General features: G+C 32.9%; 1 protein-coding gene across 6 annotated transcripts in view; it reads right to left on the reverse strand.

Moving 5' to 3' along the window:
* The window catches only part of LOC105836904, a 117,520-nt gene that overhangs the window by 34,206 nt on the left and 66,419 nt on the right, over positions 1 to 16,895 (reverse strand). For all 6 annotated transcript variants that reach the window (XM_036293267.1, XM_036293274.1, XM_036293264.1 and 3 more), the window contains 3 exons: positions 6,032 to 6,872; positions 2,174 to 2,414; positions 1,645 to 1,881 (listed from right to left, as the gene is read on the reverse strand). In XM_036293267.1, coding sequence (XP_036149160.1) covers positions 1,645 to 1,881; positions 2,174 to 2,414; positions 6,032 to 6,872 — 1,319 coding nt within the window. The remainder of the gene's footprint in view (positions 1 to 1,644; positions 1,882 to 2,173; positions 2,415 to 6,031; positions 6,873 to 16,895) is intronic.

Raw genomic sequence — 16,895 nt, forward strand, 5'->3', positions numbered from 1 at the left:
TATATAAAACTCTCCGTCTAAACACGTGGTCATTCAACACAAAATAATTGCTAATAACATTAATCCTTCATATACACACTGGGTAATTACTATCAATAACTAAAATTCAGCGTTCTGTAGCTTTTAAGTACCGTAATAAATAAAACTAGTGTTGTCATAAAATTGTAATTTGAGATCTTAATGTGTTTGATTCCACTCTACTAGCAAAATAAGCGTTAGTTACCTTCTGATAGCCCTCTGAAATGAATATGAATGGTTAGATCTATCACCTCGTATGTGTATACGAGATTAATTACGAGACGATTTTTTCCTTAAAGATAAACATTTCAACAATAAAATGCTAAACTTTTGCTTAAAAATAATAAAAATTACAAAAATTACAAATTTTTTTGCAAAAACTCACTTTTTTTCTAAATCGCAAAATATAACTTTTTAAATATAAAATTTCTAAAATTTTAATACCAAAAGTATTAAATACTTTCTATAAACATTAAAAATTTAACCCATAAATTTTCTCAGAACTTTAGCATTAATATTTTAAAAGATACAGGTGTTTAAAATTTCCATGGGTGGCAACCACTCAGTGTGTATGCAAAGGTTGAAAAAATAAGTGTGTATACGAAAGGTTAAAACCAGAAGTAAAATCTAAATTTTACTTCTGGTAAATCTAAATTTTTTCCTTAAACAAAAAGGTAAGTGACAGTAGAATTTCATACTCATTGTCAGATCTATTACAAAAACTAATGCAACACTGAATACCTAGCTGCTAAGTCCTAGTATATAAAAGTTAGAGAGAGGAGGGGAAGAAGGAAAGGAGCGCACGCACGCGTGATTTTTTTATGTAAGCAACAATTTTTATAATAATTAATAAAAATATTTAATTAAAACATTTATTAAAAAATTTTTGATTAGCTTTCTTATTTAATTATTAATAAAAAAAATATCGAACAATGGATAGTTTGTTACTCGCTTCAAATATTAAAAATATTTAATAAAAAAAGTTTATCAAAATAACAATAAAACTTTCAACTATAATGTTAATAGAAACTATGTCTGATCAATTTTTTGTAAATTTTTTTGAGTAATTAAAATTGTGTCAACAAAATCACGTGTTCAGATTATAAATATTGAAAAAAACATGTTTAAACGGAGAGACATATAGAGGAGAAAGTAGTATTATGACCACTGTAGACAATATGGCTACTCGTATTATCTCCATTATTAGCTGACGAATTCTAGTAATTACTTATGAAATCCTGTGTGGAAAGTCGTTGCATCCCTCTTTTTGGAGAAAACGAATTGACAAATTAGTTACATTTAGCTTTACAAAAGCGACGGTGAGTTTGTAAAAACTTATATACGTGTTACCGTATGCGTGCCACAAAATGGTATGCATGCGAAAGTAATAATGAGAGAAATCGTGGTAAAAACTAGATAAATGCGGAAATGGATTATTTCACTGTTTGTGCCATCTATTGATAGAACAAAAAAAAGTGAAATAATAAATTATTTGTATAATTATTCTGTAGGAAATTGGCAATTTTCCAATCAAAAAAAGGATGTATAATAGACTTTCCACACACATGTAACAAAACTTCTTTAATAATTATTTTTATATTGCATATAATACACATTTAAAATTACCTTTTGCTTCACGTAATATATTTTTTTCGTGCTCACGTTCTTGTCTAGCTGTGGCAAGTTTCACGCCCAATGCACCTGTAACTAATCTCCTAGCTAAGGCAGCGCAAGTTTCGGGACGATTCCTATAAGGTTGTAAAAATTCTGCGCTTCTTCTAGCTTTTGTTTTACTCAAAGCAGTAGCTTCACTAAGTGGTCTCGTTTTCACAAATGGATGATTTGACGCTAACACTTCGGCAGCTTAAAAAATGAAAGAAGCAAAAAATGTAGCTAACTGCGATAAGTAATAATAGTATTATTAAAGAAAACTATTTTCACGACAATCATCAATGATAAATGTTCATTATTATATCTACTATTAGTAGCACCAAAAATACAAAATCATTCCGGAATATAAATTTTCTTGTTAAAATGATTAAAAGCTAAGTTTTCAATAAAACTATAAGTTATAAAATTATATAGTGATTATTTCTATATTTTTAATATTTTCATATTATTTAGTAAAAATTACTAAACATGTATATAAACATACCAATGAGAGGACTGCTGAAAACTCCCAAACAATGAGTATCATCTACCCACTTTAATTCAAAACCACCGTTCTTAAAAGAACTGAAGACAGCCGCTAAATCGCTAGTTTTGAACTCGGAAGGAAAATTATAAATTTCTACAACATGTGCAAATTCGTCACCGGACACTTCAATTTGCTTATTGTATGCCTTGTAATCGTTTTTTGGCTGTTCTATTACTACTTCACCTACTGCTGACGTAAGCTAGATAGAAGATGTAGTATATAAATTTAAATAAATAATGTGTGTGGGTAAAACCGATTAATTACATAAAATGTAATAAACAAACGCGATAAATTATTATTAATTCTTTGGCTGTATCATTTTTTTACTTAAGACTGTATTTATGATTGTGATTCGATTTCAAGCCCGGGCACGCTCACGCACACATCGCACTTCGTCTATCCATCGCGCGCGCGCTCGGCTGGGATCGGCGTGCGCCGTCGCGCACTCGGCTACGTTCGCAGCTGGTTCGTCACTTTATCCTCTGCCCCTTTTAACGTTCTGATTCCGAGGCCATGATGCCGGCGTCTAATGCTTTCTCGGAATATATTTATCGCACGGACGCCACCGACTCTCGTAATTATTACGATCGGCGCATAATTATAAAAATAAATATGTTCAATTTAATCAATTGTATTTTAATAGAAAATTTATTGTATAATAAGAAAAATAAAAGATTGAACTTTAAAAGGCTTATTTTTTCATAAACTATAGAATTAAGATGTTAATTCTTAATTGAAAATAAAAATACAATAAGAAATTAGATGTTAAAGTGTGTGTGTGTGTGTGTGTGTGTGTGCGCGCGCGCGCGCGCGCGTTTGTGTGTGTATGTAAAAAAATACAGATTTTAATTCTCAACTAAAAATAGATTAGACAATTTTATTGAATAAATTTTTAATAAATAAAATTTTTCAATTAAACATTAACATTTTAATTTTTATATTTCATTTATATTACATTTTATGGTTGGAAGATGGCGATAGTTGGTTTGGTCGAGGTTTTGTGTGCTCGGGAGTAAAAGGTCGATATTACGCAGAAATGGAGACTAAGAAGATTGATTAGTGAAGGAGTAAAAAGAGAAGGTGGAGAAGACGAAGAGGAAATGGAGGGAAATAAGTGGAGAAAGATGATGAAAAGATACGAGGGAGAGAAAAGTTTTCGGATAAAGGAGCAAGAGGAGTACGGGGAAGAGGAGAGCAGAGAAAGAGCGCCAGAGCAAAAGGACATAGGAGATGGACCTAGTAAGCGGAGAGTGGCAGCGGTAATGATGGAAAGAAGGTGGTAGCACTCAGTCAGAACGGAGCAAAGATTGGTGGGTGTGGTAACGAGTGACGCGGAAGGACGATAAATGGCGGTGAGAGCAGAGACGGGTGATAGAGAGAAACGATTGGCGTGGACCAATCCAGAGAGGCTTTGGAGAGCATGGAGAGCATAAGAGATGACACAGTAAGAGGAGAATGGATTGGCAGTAGTAGTGATGGAGAGAGGGAGGGGACGGAACGGTAGAGATTGGTGGAGAAATGTGGAGACAGGTGACGCAGGAAAATGATAGATGGCGGTGAGAAGGGAGACGGGTAATAAAGAGAAACAAGGGACCGATATATCAAAAAATCGAAAAATTGAGGGCGGCGCAAATCAATCAGAGAGGTAATAAAGCACATGACGAGGTGGTAAGAGGCGAGGAATAACAACCAACCGAAAAGTAAAAGATAGAGAAATAGAAAGCATGGAGGAGATATTAGGAGAGATGAGGTTGATAAGGAGAAGCCTGGAGGAGTTAGTGGAAGTATTAAGAGGGAAATGAGATAATAAGAGAAAATGGGAGCGACGGAAAAAGAGGAAAAAAGGTTAAGAGAGGAGGTGTGGAGGACAAGGAAGAGAGGGGAAGAATCGAAGAGAATGAGCAGGAGACAGAAGGAAGAGGAGAGAAGGAGAGGAGAGAGAAGAGGGACGGAGAGAAAGATTGCGGCAGCGAAAAAGATAAGGAGGAGGAACGGGAGGTTTATAGAAGTCAGAGAAAGATGACCGGAAGAAAAGAGAAAGTGGCACTTGGAGAGAGGAAGCAAAAGAGAGGCGCGGTAAGAAAAGAACCGTAGTGGCGAAAAATAGAAAAAAGAAAGAGGAAGCCGAGAAGGGAAGCGGAGGGAAGACGGAGAGCAAGGAAGGGAGAGGTAAAAAACAGGAAGAGGAAGGGAGAGAAGTGGAAGACGAAGGAATGGAGGAGGAAAAGATGAAGAGAGAGAGATAGAGTAAGCAGGTAAAAGAGGAAAAGGCAAGGTGAAGGGAGAAGATGGTAGAAGTCATGGGAAAAAAACAGGAGAAAGACAAGTGGGGATAGGATAGAGAAGATGGCAGGGGAGGAAGGAAGGGAAGAGTGGTGGAAGTTGGCGGAAGAAGCGGAGGAGGAAGAATGGAGGAGAAACAAAAAAGGGATGAACAAAGAATGGAGAGTGGCAAAGGAAAAGGCTAGGAGAAAAAGAGGAAAGAGCAAGGAGAATCAAGGAAAGAGAGGCAAGGATACGAGAGAAGAGAGAGAAAGAAGGAAGGAGAAGAGAGAAGAGGATAATATGGAGGAGTGGATAGTAAGGACGCAGAAGAGAGGAGAGACTTAGTAGAAATTATCATGGAGGGTGCCTTAGACAGGACGGTTTGAGTGAGAGAGATTGAGGAGAGAAAAGGGGAAGACGGAAGACAAGTTTTTATTATGTAATTAGAGGATGTAGAGGACAAGAAAGAGATTCTGAGGAAGAGTATGGAGATAAGGGGAGAATGGGGAATAGGAGTGGATGAGGATCTGTCGATGGAGGAGAGGAGAACAAGATGGAGAATGGTGGAACAGGCAAAAAAGGAAAGGGTAAAAGGGAAACAGGTGATACTTACAAATAGGGAATTATGGGTAGGAGTAAAACGGACACGGGACAAAAGAGAAAAAAGTTGGAGAAAAGGGAAGATGGAAGAGGACAGGAAAGAAGAAGAGAGGGAGGAGTGGGGGATGAGGCAAAGGATAGCGACAGAGGCGTGGGGAAGGGAGGGAGAAGTAATGTAAAGGTCGCAAATGGCCAAGCCGGGTATTAGAAAAAAGAAAGGTAATAGTTTGAGGAAATTGTTAATGTGATATGAAGTCAGTTGTATATATTGTTTATGGAATGTGGCAAAAAAGCGGTTTTGTAAAGGATTTGGTTGCCCTTGTAAAACACCCCAGCAGCCCTGAAAAAAGCCCGAAATAAAGATATTATTAATATTATATTACGTTTTATACTCGTGTTGTATGCTGCAGAACAATTTTCACGTTTTGTTGTATTAAAAAAATCATTTTTTATAAAACAACTTTTTATAAGTATTCGTTTCTTAATTTTTGCAGACAACACTTTTAACTTTCTTAATTTTAATTTTTAATTTTTAACTTTAACTAAATATTTTTGAAACACAAAGAGACGAACCAATCGCGAACATAGCCGAGTACGCGACGACTCACACCGATCCCAGCCGAGCGCGCGCGTCACGGATAGACAAAGGGCAATGTGTGCGTGAGCGTGCCCGGGCTTGAAATCGCATCACAGATTTATGAATCTATCACACCGGACGCCATGTTCTTTTAAAGAAAAAGGTTTGAAAAAAGTTACAAAATATTTGTCAACATTATAGTTGACAATGTCAATCATTTTCTATTGTCTACTTTTTTTGAAATAGAAAACAAACATGCAGACTTGTTAGTTTTAAAGTTTACGAGCAAGTATTACTTTAGCTTATGTTAAATGTCTCAGATTCATAGATACAGTCAAAAGTTTAATATAAATATATGTATAGCATATACTAACCTCTTCTATTAATGTTGGATCTAAACAGTCGCCATTATCATCAAATAAGCTATCCCAATCGCATTCGTCTCTGTTGATTTTTAGTGGTGGAGTAGGTGGCGAAACTGGTTTACTTTTTTGTCTTTCTATCTTTTTTACTTTTTTCTCAGGTGGTGTAACAATAATTGGAGACAGTTGTCCAGGTTGTTCAAATGTCTTTTGAGCAGTATCAGAAATTATTAGAACATTTGAATCAATTACATTCTGCCTAATTAGTTGTCTATCTTTATAATTGATTACATTGTTACAAATGTAATGTTTGGATTGATTTTCTTTTACAGTTTCTTGTACCTTTCCTAATTGTTCGTCATTAATTTCAATTTGATTAGATGTTTTTAATAGATTAAAATTAGTACTACTTTCGTCAAGATTATTACTTGTGACAAATTCTTTTACTTCAGATAAAGTTGACATGTCTTCTTTTAGTACCGAAAACTTATGTATGTGTTCAACACTATCGAGAGTATCAGAGATTTTCCCAAGATCTAAAGAAACTACATTTTCTAAAACCTTTCGATGTTTAGCCTTAATTTTTGTATTGCCACTTTCGATAGTTTGATTATTTGAAATCGTATTGTCTACATTTTGTTGATTATAATATACATTATTTGAAGTCGTATCGTCTGCATCTTCTCTATTACAATGTATATCCTGTAATTTCCAATCATTATTCACATTTGAATCTCCATTTAATGTCCGGTGAGAAACTTTCAAATTTTGTGGCTTCTTATCCTCAGTTTCTAAACTTCGGCGATGTCTAGGTACATAAACCGCTCGATCAGGTCGTTTCTGACGTATATTCCTGCACACATATACACATACATGTATTGGCAAGATATTTTGGAAGTTAGCATCAATTGTATAAAATCAATTGTTGATTGCACATAGGTCAAATATATTTCCCATACATTACCGAAATCTTGCTAAGGTATCTTAAAAATATTTCTACTAAAAAAAAAAACATTTTATAAAAATTATGAAATATGTCTGCAATATTTCTAAAACAATTCTGAATTAAATTCCAAAACATCTACAATTCTTTAAACTTTGTGGAAAAGTTGTTGTGGAAAAGTTATTGAATCTGCAACCTGTGATCTTTGCAAATTTGCAAATCTGCTTTTCTGAAATACAGTAAAACCGCGCAATAGCGAGTTCTAACAAGTAACTCTTACCAAGTGACATATCAATTATTTTCATTTTTAGAGATCTAATTTAGGAACCAAAAAGAAAATAATTTATGCTAAAAGAAATAGCTCTATATTGTTTAGGCCATTTATACAAAGCGTTCAATTTAATATAATATAAAAAAGATATAATTAAGTACCTCGCAAATAAAAGCTTTTTCGGTAGACTTACGTGTCCTTTAGAATCACACTTTTGTTTCGAAAGTTTTTTCAAAAAAGCTTGTAACAAAAAATAGTGCAACTTGTGGGGATCTGCTTTTTCCTACTTGTGCAAAACACACACTTTAGGCTCGTGCATCTACTCTCCACATTCATCCTGAAAAAGGTGACCCTTCCGCACTTGTTACACAATGTACTATTAAAGCTCACACACTTTCCGTAAGACGTAACAATAAAATTTCGACACATTGATTGAGCGACCGTAACCATAACCGTAACTGAATCGAGTACTAAATCGAGTTGTTCGAAACCTTATTGTTTTACTGAAAGTATATGATGGTTCTTAAGGTATATCCACACAAACTTTTTTTTTGCATAAGCATATAAGCATATGAATAAGAAATTCGACTGGTCTGGATATTTTCTTATGCAAGTGCTTACGGACCAACCAATTTTTATGCATATGCTTATGCGCTTAGTTTGTGTGAATGTTACGGCAAGTTTAAGTTAATTCTTTTCGTTATATCACTAGCCATAGTACTGGTTCTTGCGTTCGCATATTCGAGTTGACCGTATGGCGTTCTCTTGTCAAGAGGCGCTACATTCATCGATATCGTTGGTATAACGAATGTTTATCAGAGTATATTTATACTACAACGGAAGTGTTTTCTCTTCGTTTCCTTTCATTTACGTTTATTATTGTGTTATAACTAAGTATAACAGAGAGGATTGTTGTTCAATCGATTGAGAGCACATCTATACAGAGTTTGTCTTATAACTGAGAGCATACCCAGTATTGGGGAGTCAAACCCAATACATTTGATTTCAAACAATATACCCTGATCGGGGGGGTCATACCCGATATCCTCACAAAGGTGAGTTTCACATGCGCAATACCTAGCGACAGGAAGTCGTACCTGGCAATATTTTACGAATGAGTTTTCTGTCCTTCTTTCTTTTTCTTCTCTAATCCAAATATGTTCGTATTTGAGAACCGCGCCTAACTCCAGGCAATAATACCTGCGCCTGACTCCAGGCACCTGAGAACCGCGTCTGTCCAGAGAACCACGTCTAATCAGAGAACAGCGTCTACCTAGAGAACCACTCCCGACACCGAGAACTGAAATCCACTCCCAATTCCAGGGACACCGCATAAAATTAACATATCAAGATTGTTACTGTAAGCCTCTATATTTCCGAATATTGTATACCCGCTAATAATTTATAATATTTATTTGTAATAAATTATTTGTTATCCAATGCTCAGATCGTTTCATTTTCAGGACACAATACGAATCAGATATTCCAGTAATTTACTCATACAGTGTATATCTTTCAAGTCCTAAATAAGGCAATAAATTGTGTCCCGATAATTTTGTGCATTTTATGTAAACTAAGAATTTTTAATTAGTAGAAAAATTATATTCAGCACCAAGATCTGTAGATTAAAATAAGCGATTTAAACTTTATTTTTACGTTTAGAATATTTATCGATCAAATAGTTAATTTACTGTTATTATTAGTATTGACATCTATACTTGATGCAGCCAGGGTAAGGGCAGGAACACAGACTTCTGCATAACGCATAATGCATAACACATAAGAGAATTAATCAATCAGAGGTTTTTATTTCTATCATGGAGAGAAAGAAAGACAATTCTGATTAATTAATTCGGAGCATTTTTTAAATTGATTAATTGATTCTGGGCGTTTTCCAACAAGTGATACAGAAGGACACAGTGTAACACAGTGGATTATTTCATCCTTGTTTAACATTAACAAACAACAAGAATAAAATGATTCACTCTGTTACATTGTGTCCTCTGTGCTGTTTGTTAGAAAACGCTCTCTCTTGTGCGTTATGCAAAAATCCGTACGGCGGCCTTAAATATAATAACGTCTTCCATTGGCAAAAACTTGCTACACTCTAACAAGCATTTTTCAACTTAAACATTATTAACAAAGTTTTACAATGGCAAAACCTTGAAATATTGACAGATATTCGAAAATATCGTTATTGTCTGTCAAATCCTCTATATGATTCCGTTATGTTTATGACACTTTTGTCATCTGGAGCCATAACAGAGAAACTTTTCCTCAATTTCTTGTCTTTCTCAATTCTCAGCATTCTAACATTCAGTTCACAATGGAAGTAGAACAGAACCCAATCCCTTTTCTAGATGTGTTAATTAGAAGAGACGGAAACAGCACCCTAAGACATCAGATCTATCGAAAACCAACACACACAGAGCGATATCTTCATGCCACCTCACACCACCACACCTCGTAGAAACTTCGGTCATTAGTTCACTCATTAGTATATAGAAGAACTCTCACAATTTTTGAATCAATTTCTTTGAATGGGGAAATTAGAACGTCTCAATCAAGTTTTAACCCTTTAATTGTGGGACAGAAATCAATGTTCTGTGCCATTTTCGTGGTGGAAAAGTTTTACAATTTTATCCACAAAGGGCATAGTAGAGTAAGCATGTGTGTATTGCCCGCCCTCCTGCACGGATGGGTATTGCATGGTAGGAGTCATAGAAGGACCTTCGATATTTAACGGTTTTAAAACCAAGCGATGCTAGAGAGTTCTCGGACGCGATGCAAAACGCTGTCTCCACTGTTAGAACAAAGGGGTTGCAAATCAGGATTGAAAAGGAATGGGGGTGTCAGAGCGCATCAGGGACACTTACAGAACCTGCTTAGCCCATTTTGAAAATTTTCCAGGCCGTTTTTAACATCAGATTGCCCTGTACCTTCCAAACTGCAACCTTGTAACTTTTATTTTTGACAGGGAGCTTCGGAGCCAACTTCGAAACTATTGGACCCACAGCAGGGAGACTTTGGAGGAGTTAACTCGACACTTTGGGCTACATCGTATAAAAAATTCAAATTTTTTGCTCAACTTTTACAAACTTGGCGCTATTTCAAACTTTTGTTCGTTTAATTTTGTCCAGTATTTTATTATATCTAAAAAATAATTTTTATGGAAGTTATGGAGAAAAGAAAAAAAATTGGGTGACCTTTTGGACGAATGCTATTATTTCGTCGAATGCTTACTCGCGACCTACCTAGGTCGGTTACAAGGTCGGTTAGGGAAATCCGGCTCGTAATAAATCATTCCTAAAGTGTCATCCGTAAAGTGAGCCTTCTCGGAAATAACTGGCATCAAACTGATCGAACTGCACGGGTATGTGTAAATAACCGTCACTGAAACGTTACAGTCTGACACGTTATGGATATGTGTACATTGACCTTAATTGGCGTTACGCCTTCCCCACTTTGTTTTGCTTATGTGCGCTCCAGGCGGCGTCTCTCGCTAAACCAAGAAAACATATACCTTTATCTCTCCAAACAAAAGTTATTTTTTCTTAAGTATTTTAAAAATATATATAAAATAAGAAATAGAGTGAGAAAAGAAGAAGAAGGAGAGAGAAAGGGAAGAGGAAGGAGAAGAAAAGTTAGAAAAGGAAAAAAGAGAGAAAGGAACGGATTTGGGATAAGTTTAAGCATATTTACTCATATTCAGTTATACTGTGTTCAATTGAACTAGATAAGATTAAATAAGATTAATAAGTAAAATATCATTGCGGATATTGTAATGCAAGATCTTGAGCGTGAGGTGTTAAAGACAATTTCCCGGTTGTCTTTTACTTCCGATATGTGGGCGACATTTTAACAGTAGTCCCTTACTAGTCTACGTCTTCCATTCTAGATATTTTTAATTCCCTCCACTAAAGATTAAAATTTACTATAGAGATTGATGGATAAGATCAACTTTTTGGAAACTACCATTTTAATTAGAAACAAAATGTTAATTTTTGATTAGTTTCATAAACCAACCTTTTCAAGAAGGTATTTAGATTATTCGTACCTCTCTCTCCAAAAAAAGAAAACGTGATTATAGGCATGGTAGATAGCATCTTTCATCTCTCACATCCTAAATTCCGTTTAAAAAAGCTTAATTTTGTAATAAAAACACTGCTAAATAACAATTACCCAACATAATTTATTTCCAAGACAATTAAGGGGGGCAAGTCATGTAAATCGAAATTTTTTAGCAATTTTTTTTTCTTACTTAAATTTATAGAAAATTTTCCGTAGAATATGAAAAAAAATAGTAGAAACCGATTTGAGAGTTCCTTCTATGTTATTTTCGTTGAAAAGTGAACGGTCGAATTGGGCTCATGTAGACGAGTCGGAAACTCAGTCTTTCGATCCCTCTGTAATAAATGTTAACCTGGCTGTGTTACAATAATGTTCGAAAAACAGGAAGCTCTGCTCTATGGCCCTAGAATCGCAAATTAGCAAAAAACTGCGGTAAGTTAAAATAAATTACGATTTTTTCACGATTTTGTTACTCGAACTTTAAACGCGTTTTTCTCCAAACTACTTTTTTAAAATTGGCGTGCAAGATAACTCAAAAACTATTCATCCGATTGAGTTCTCCTTGTGCATACATTTAGATAAATACTTTCCTCATAAATTGAACTTTTATTTGTAATTGTATTGTTTAAATAAATTATTTTTATTGCATAATTAACACAACAATTTTTCGTAAAAATCAATACTTTTTTTTCTACGTGTCGCCATTTTTACAATTTTGCATTATTTTCTTTAACAATAGGTTCAATCAATAACGCAAACCGTACAAAAAAAATCTATTTGGTTTTTTTTGTTTCAGATGAATACAAGCAGCGCTACATTGCACGCCGACAAGTGACTTCAACGTCCACGCATTGGATTTACATTATTATTATTTATAAAATACATATTATTTTTCTGTCAAAAAATATTTTTTTAGTAGTCCAATATTACAATAACATACCCTGAAAATTTCAAAAGAATTGGTTGTATAATTTGCTCAAACAAAATTCCAAAAAATCACTCAATTTTCAGCCCGTTACATGACTTGCCCCCCTTAATAAAAGAATTAAAAAATTGACCAATAAACTTTTGCTTTAAACACTAATGACTGCAACTTATAATCCGAGAGCTAGCGATAGATTTCATCACCTTTTAAAGCCTATTTTTTCCTTTTATATATGTCTTTCGCATCAGTAAATGGCAGGTCTGGCATGTAGGTAGTGGAACAACACTTGGCGGGACGTTTTATAATAATAGCATTTTTAGCCAAAATCATCGCCGTTGAAATGTTTTTTAATTATTTATAAAATAAAATAACTAAAAAATTTGATCTGGCAGTTTATCTGCGGTTCAAAGTGGGTCTGGCACATAAATAAACATGTCAAAAAAATAATGTATTTTGACTTAAATCATTATTCTTAAAACTTTGTATTAGTAATTTATATTATAAAATGTTAAAAAAAACCTTGTCTGGCAGTCTTCTAGTGAAACAAATATTGTCTGGGAGCCGTTTGAAATAGTGCAATACGTTTATGCATGAGAGAACTATGAAGATAACATCGCATTCTTTCAGCTTTTTAATCAAGTGTAATCGTTTCATAGGCTTTAAAATTTCTTGAATTTGATAATTAATAATATAAAATGTAATAAAAACATTGTCTGTCTTAACTTCTTGCGAGTATAAATAATACAGACATTCAAAAAAAATTAACGAGTTGACGCGCGTACGTAAGCAAACAATTCTCTTTTTTCAAGAAGTCGTAAAATAATTACTATTATTATTTATTTATCTATTTATTCATTTTATTTATTATAAGCTTTATAATTTAAAAAATTGTGTAAAAATTTTAAAGGATAATATTTAACCCTCTGCCTACACATGGGGTTACGGTAACCCCAGTCAATTTTAAAATGCCCGCTACTTAAAAGTATTTAGCAAGTGGACGCTGGGACTGAGGAGGGGGGGAGTTTGAACTGTGAACTTTCTACTTATTCCTCTTTGGGCGTTGTCAATGTTCTGAAAACAACAGAAGTAGGGGCATCGAAAGTGTGTGTTAGGGTTACAGTTACCCCGTGTGTAGGGAACGTAACAAAAAATGGAAAAGTTCCAAATTTGAAGAGTAAGTAAGTTTTTTTTTGTTCATTACGTATCATTTACGCATACAGTACTTACATGTATTACCAATGTCGCGATCACTTTGCAAAAATATGCTGCAGTTGTAACATTACAAATTAAAAATTTTTTCTATAACAAAATCTTTTGTAATAAATATTTTTTGTATTAATAATTATGTTTTTTAAATAAGTATTACTATTTTCTTTTACTATTGTGTTTAAACTGCATTCATTTTTTACTAAATTCACATTACAAAATAAATATATTTTTTGAACAGAATAAAAAAACTGACAATAGATTCTTAAAGTACAACTCTTCCCCTTTCCATTGATCACCATTTTAATTACTTTATCTATTTTTTTCTAATAAATACGGGCGTTTGACAAAAAGGCAAATTTTTACAAAAATTTTTCGTTACTTTCTCATTCTTTTAACAAAATCTCTTTTCTTTTAATATCTTCGACTTTTCAGTCAAGATCATCATAATTCTGAGATTTTTTCCTTTTGATTAAAAAAAAAAAAGAAATTAAAATTGATTAAATACATTTGGAAATATAAGTCAACGAAATTTTGGAGTTAGCGTAACCCCTGTGTGTAGGAATCGGGAGAAAAATAAGGTGTGTAGGCCAGAGGGTTAAATTAAAAAGCAAGAAAATTAATAAGAATTTAATTAATATTATTTGTTACAATTGGTAACAATTTAACTAAATCTATACATTTTTTGAGAACAATTATTTTAAAAGATTTTAAAATAAATGTATTGTAATAACTTTGGCAATTTCTATTATTATAATAATTATTATCAAAATAAATAAATAAAATTTTCTCATTAAAAAAATTTTTTTCTACATTTCTAGTTTTTGATTTATTTCCAGTGTAAATTCATTCGAATTCTTTTTCAGAATATCTTCATTATCGAATATACATTCCGCGTCATTCTGATTAAAATTGTTGTCAAACTCAGTAACGTCGCTCTCATCAAGTATTGAATTATTATGTTCAAAATCACTATCTTTACTTTCATCATTATCGTAATCGAAAATTTGAACATCTTCATCAGCACTCTTCTTGTTCGTATTCTTTTTGGAAGCTATTTTTTGTTAAAGCAGCATCTATTGATAAAAATAACGTTGAGCATTCAATTAAATGTATTTTAATACAATGAAGTATTTTGAATATTATTTAAAAATGTATAAATTTTTTTTCCAAACTTTTTTCCATTTGTTATATAAGCTGTTCTAATAAGGGAAGTGTCACGGGCATCCGACGCCAATTTGATTTTCCATGAAATGTTGTTGAACACAAAAATAAAAAATAACACGTATTTTTTATGTGTGGAATTTCATGTTTAGAAGATAAAACACTCTTTAAAAAAAAAAAAACTATTTTTTCCTTTCAAAGCAAAGACAGAATCAAAAGTATAAGAAATAGAAAAAAAATTTTTTAAATAAACATTGTACGGTTTTAAGAGTATTGATTAGTAAGATCATTGATTAGTAAGATCATTATAAAAAATAAATGAGTAATATTATGCAATAATACAGGGGTAAGGTAAAGTAATGAGAAAAAAAGTTAGAAACTATATAAAAGTGTTTTTGGGTTTTCTTGAGTTTTTATTCAAATTTTATAATATATTTTGCAATTTAAATGCTCAATACTTTTGCTCAATATTTTTTTATTTTAAAAATAATAATTTAAATTCAGCATTACTCTGAAAATAATGATTTAAATTCAGCATACCCAAAAATATATAAAACATGTATAATAAAGTTCCATCATCGGGGCCAAAATTAAATAATTTTACCCATCCTTCTTTGACTTTGTTTATCGCAGTTATGCAAATAAAAATTATAATCATGTATTTTTTACATTAGTTTACGTATTTAAAATCTTACAAAAACAAAAAATCTATACTTAAAATCAAGAAATTCGTCAAAATAATTAAAAACTAAACAGCAAAGGGTAGGATTACATGAATTCCACCATTTCATAAAAGATTAATATTACTATACTAATCCATTATGATTATTGTCCCATAATCCAATCATACAAAACAACTGTAATTGTATTAATCTGTTGCGCTTACAAGTCATACCCAAGTATATTCTGTCCAAAGATCGAAAGATTCGGTTCGAAGCGTGCATAAATAAAGCAAAGTAAGAAGAGCGTATCGCTTTACTTTGTGTCGTATATATGATACGTTCAAACCCATGGTTATTATCTTCTCTGGCATAACCAAAGGTAGGTTTTGGAGAGGGTTAAAAAAGAGAGTCTATTGATATGGACAATGGAAAGTCAACTGTGTTTTAATATATTGCAATGTATCTATTATAAATGAAATAAAACCAATAAAACTTGATCCGACATGTCTACGATTCAACGTTATTACTTAAATCCGAAATAATTCTTGTTAATTCTTCCTCTTCCCCGTGTAATAGACTTAAAACCTGTTTTTTCTCTCTTACATATCTCTTTTATGTATCTATAATGCACATGTAAATTATACACAGACATACGGGACCTACAGTTTAACGTCAGTCCGAATGGCTAAAATACAGATCTTATGGGCAGAATACTCTTGATGGCCTGCCATTCCAATCAAAAGGAGAACGAGCGTATAACACTTTTTTTTTTTTTTGGCTGAGATCGAACACGGGATCTTCGGCGTAGCAGACCAATGCGCTATCCGCTACACCACGCTCGTCTCAATATTTTGCAGTTTTGTAACCAACATTTGGATAATCGTGGATTTATTTTACAGCAGCTGTTGTCAGATTTGCAATTTATTTAGAGACCATATGTAATAAAAGATCAACAACTGCAAGTTTTCTTACAGGCTCTTCGTAATGTAGTAATCAATAATAACCGTTATAAAGATAAAAACAGTTTTACAGATAATAAATTTAAATGTATAGCACCCATTACAAAACATTTTCAAGAATTGTATTCATATTGTGATCCTGTAGCACAAGAACATGGTATCAGAAACATTACTAAAAAATATTTTTTAACTTTTTTGTGCGAGTTACAACAAGAATTGTCTGACAAATTCCTAAAAGTACTATTTCAGTATTCCTCTAAACAAATGGTAAGTTTAGTCTAGATTTCTAAAGTTCGACAGTCTTTACTAAACAGATTTGTACCTGCCAATATTGGATTTCAAGCTCTAACTCAAGAGGAATATATAATGAGACATGTAACATTTTTTGCAAACAAATTATATAATCCCAAGCCAGACATTCCAAAAATAATTGCTTACGTTAATGAGACTTATTCTTATATTCATAAAAATAACAACTTTCGAATTTTACAACAAACATACTCGATGCAGAAAAGTCAACATTTAATAAAACCTTCTCTTATAGTTGTTCCAAATAGATACATATTGACTATTCTTACTTTTCCGATTCTCATAATAATGGTGCTCAAATACTAAGCAATAAATTTCAACGTGATGTGGAGAATATGAGAGGATGATGGCAACATTTTTATATTA

This window comes from Monomorium pharaonis, chromosome 1 (assembly GCF_013373865.1).
Source record: "Monomorium pharaonis isolate MP-MQ-018 chromosome 1, ASM1337386v2, whole genome shotgun sequence".
Lineage (NCBI taxonomy): Eukaryota > Metazoa > Arthropoda > Insecta > Hymenoptera > Formicidae > Monomorium > Monomorium pharaonis.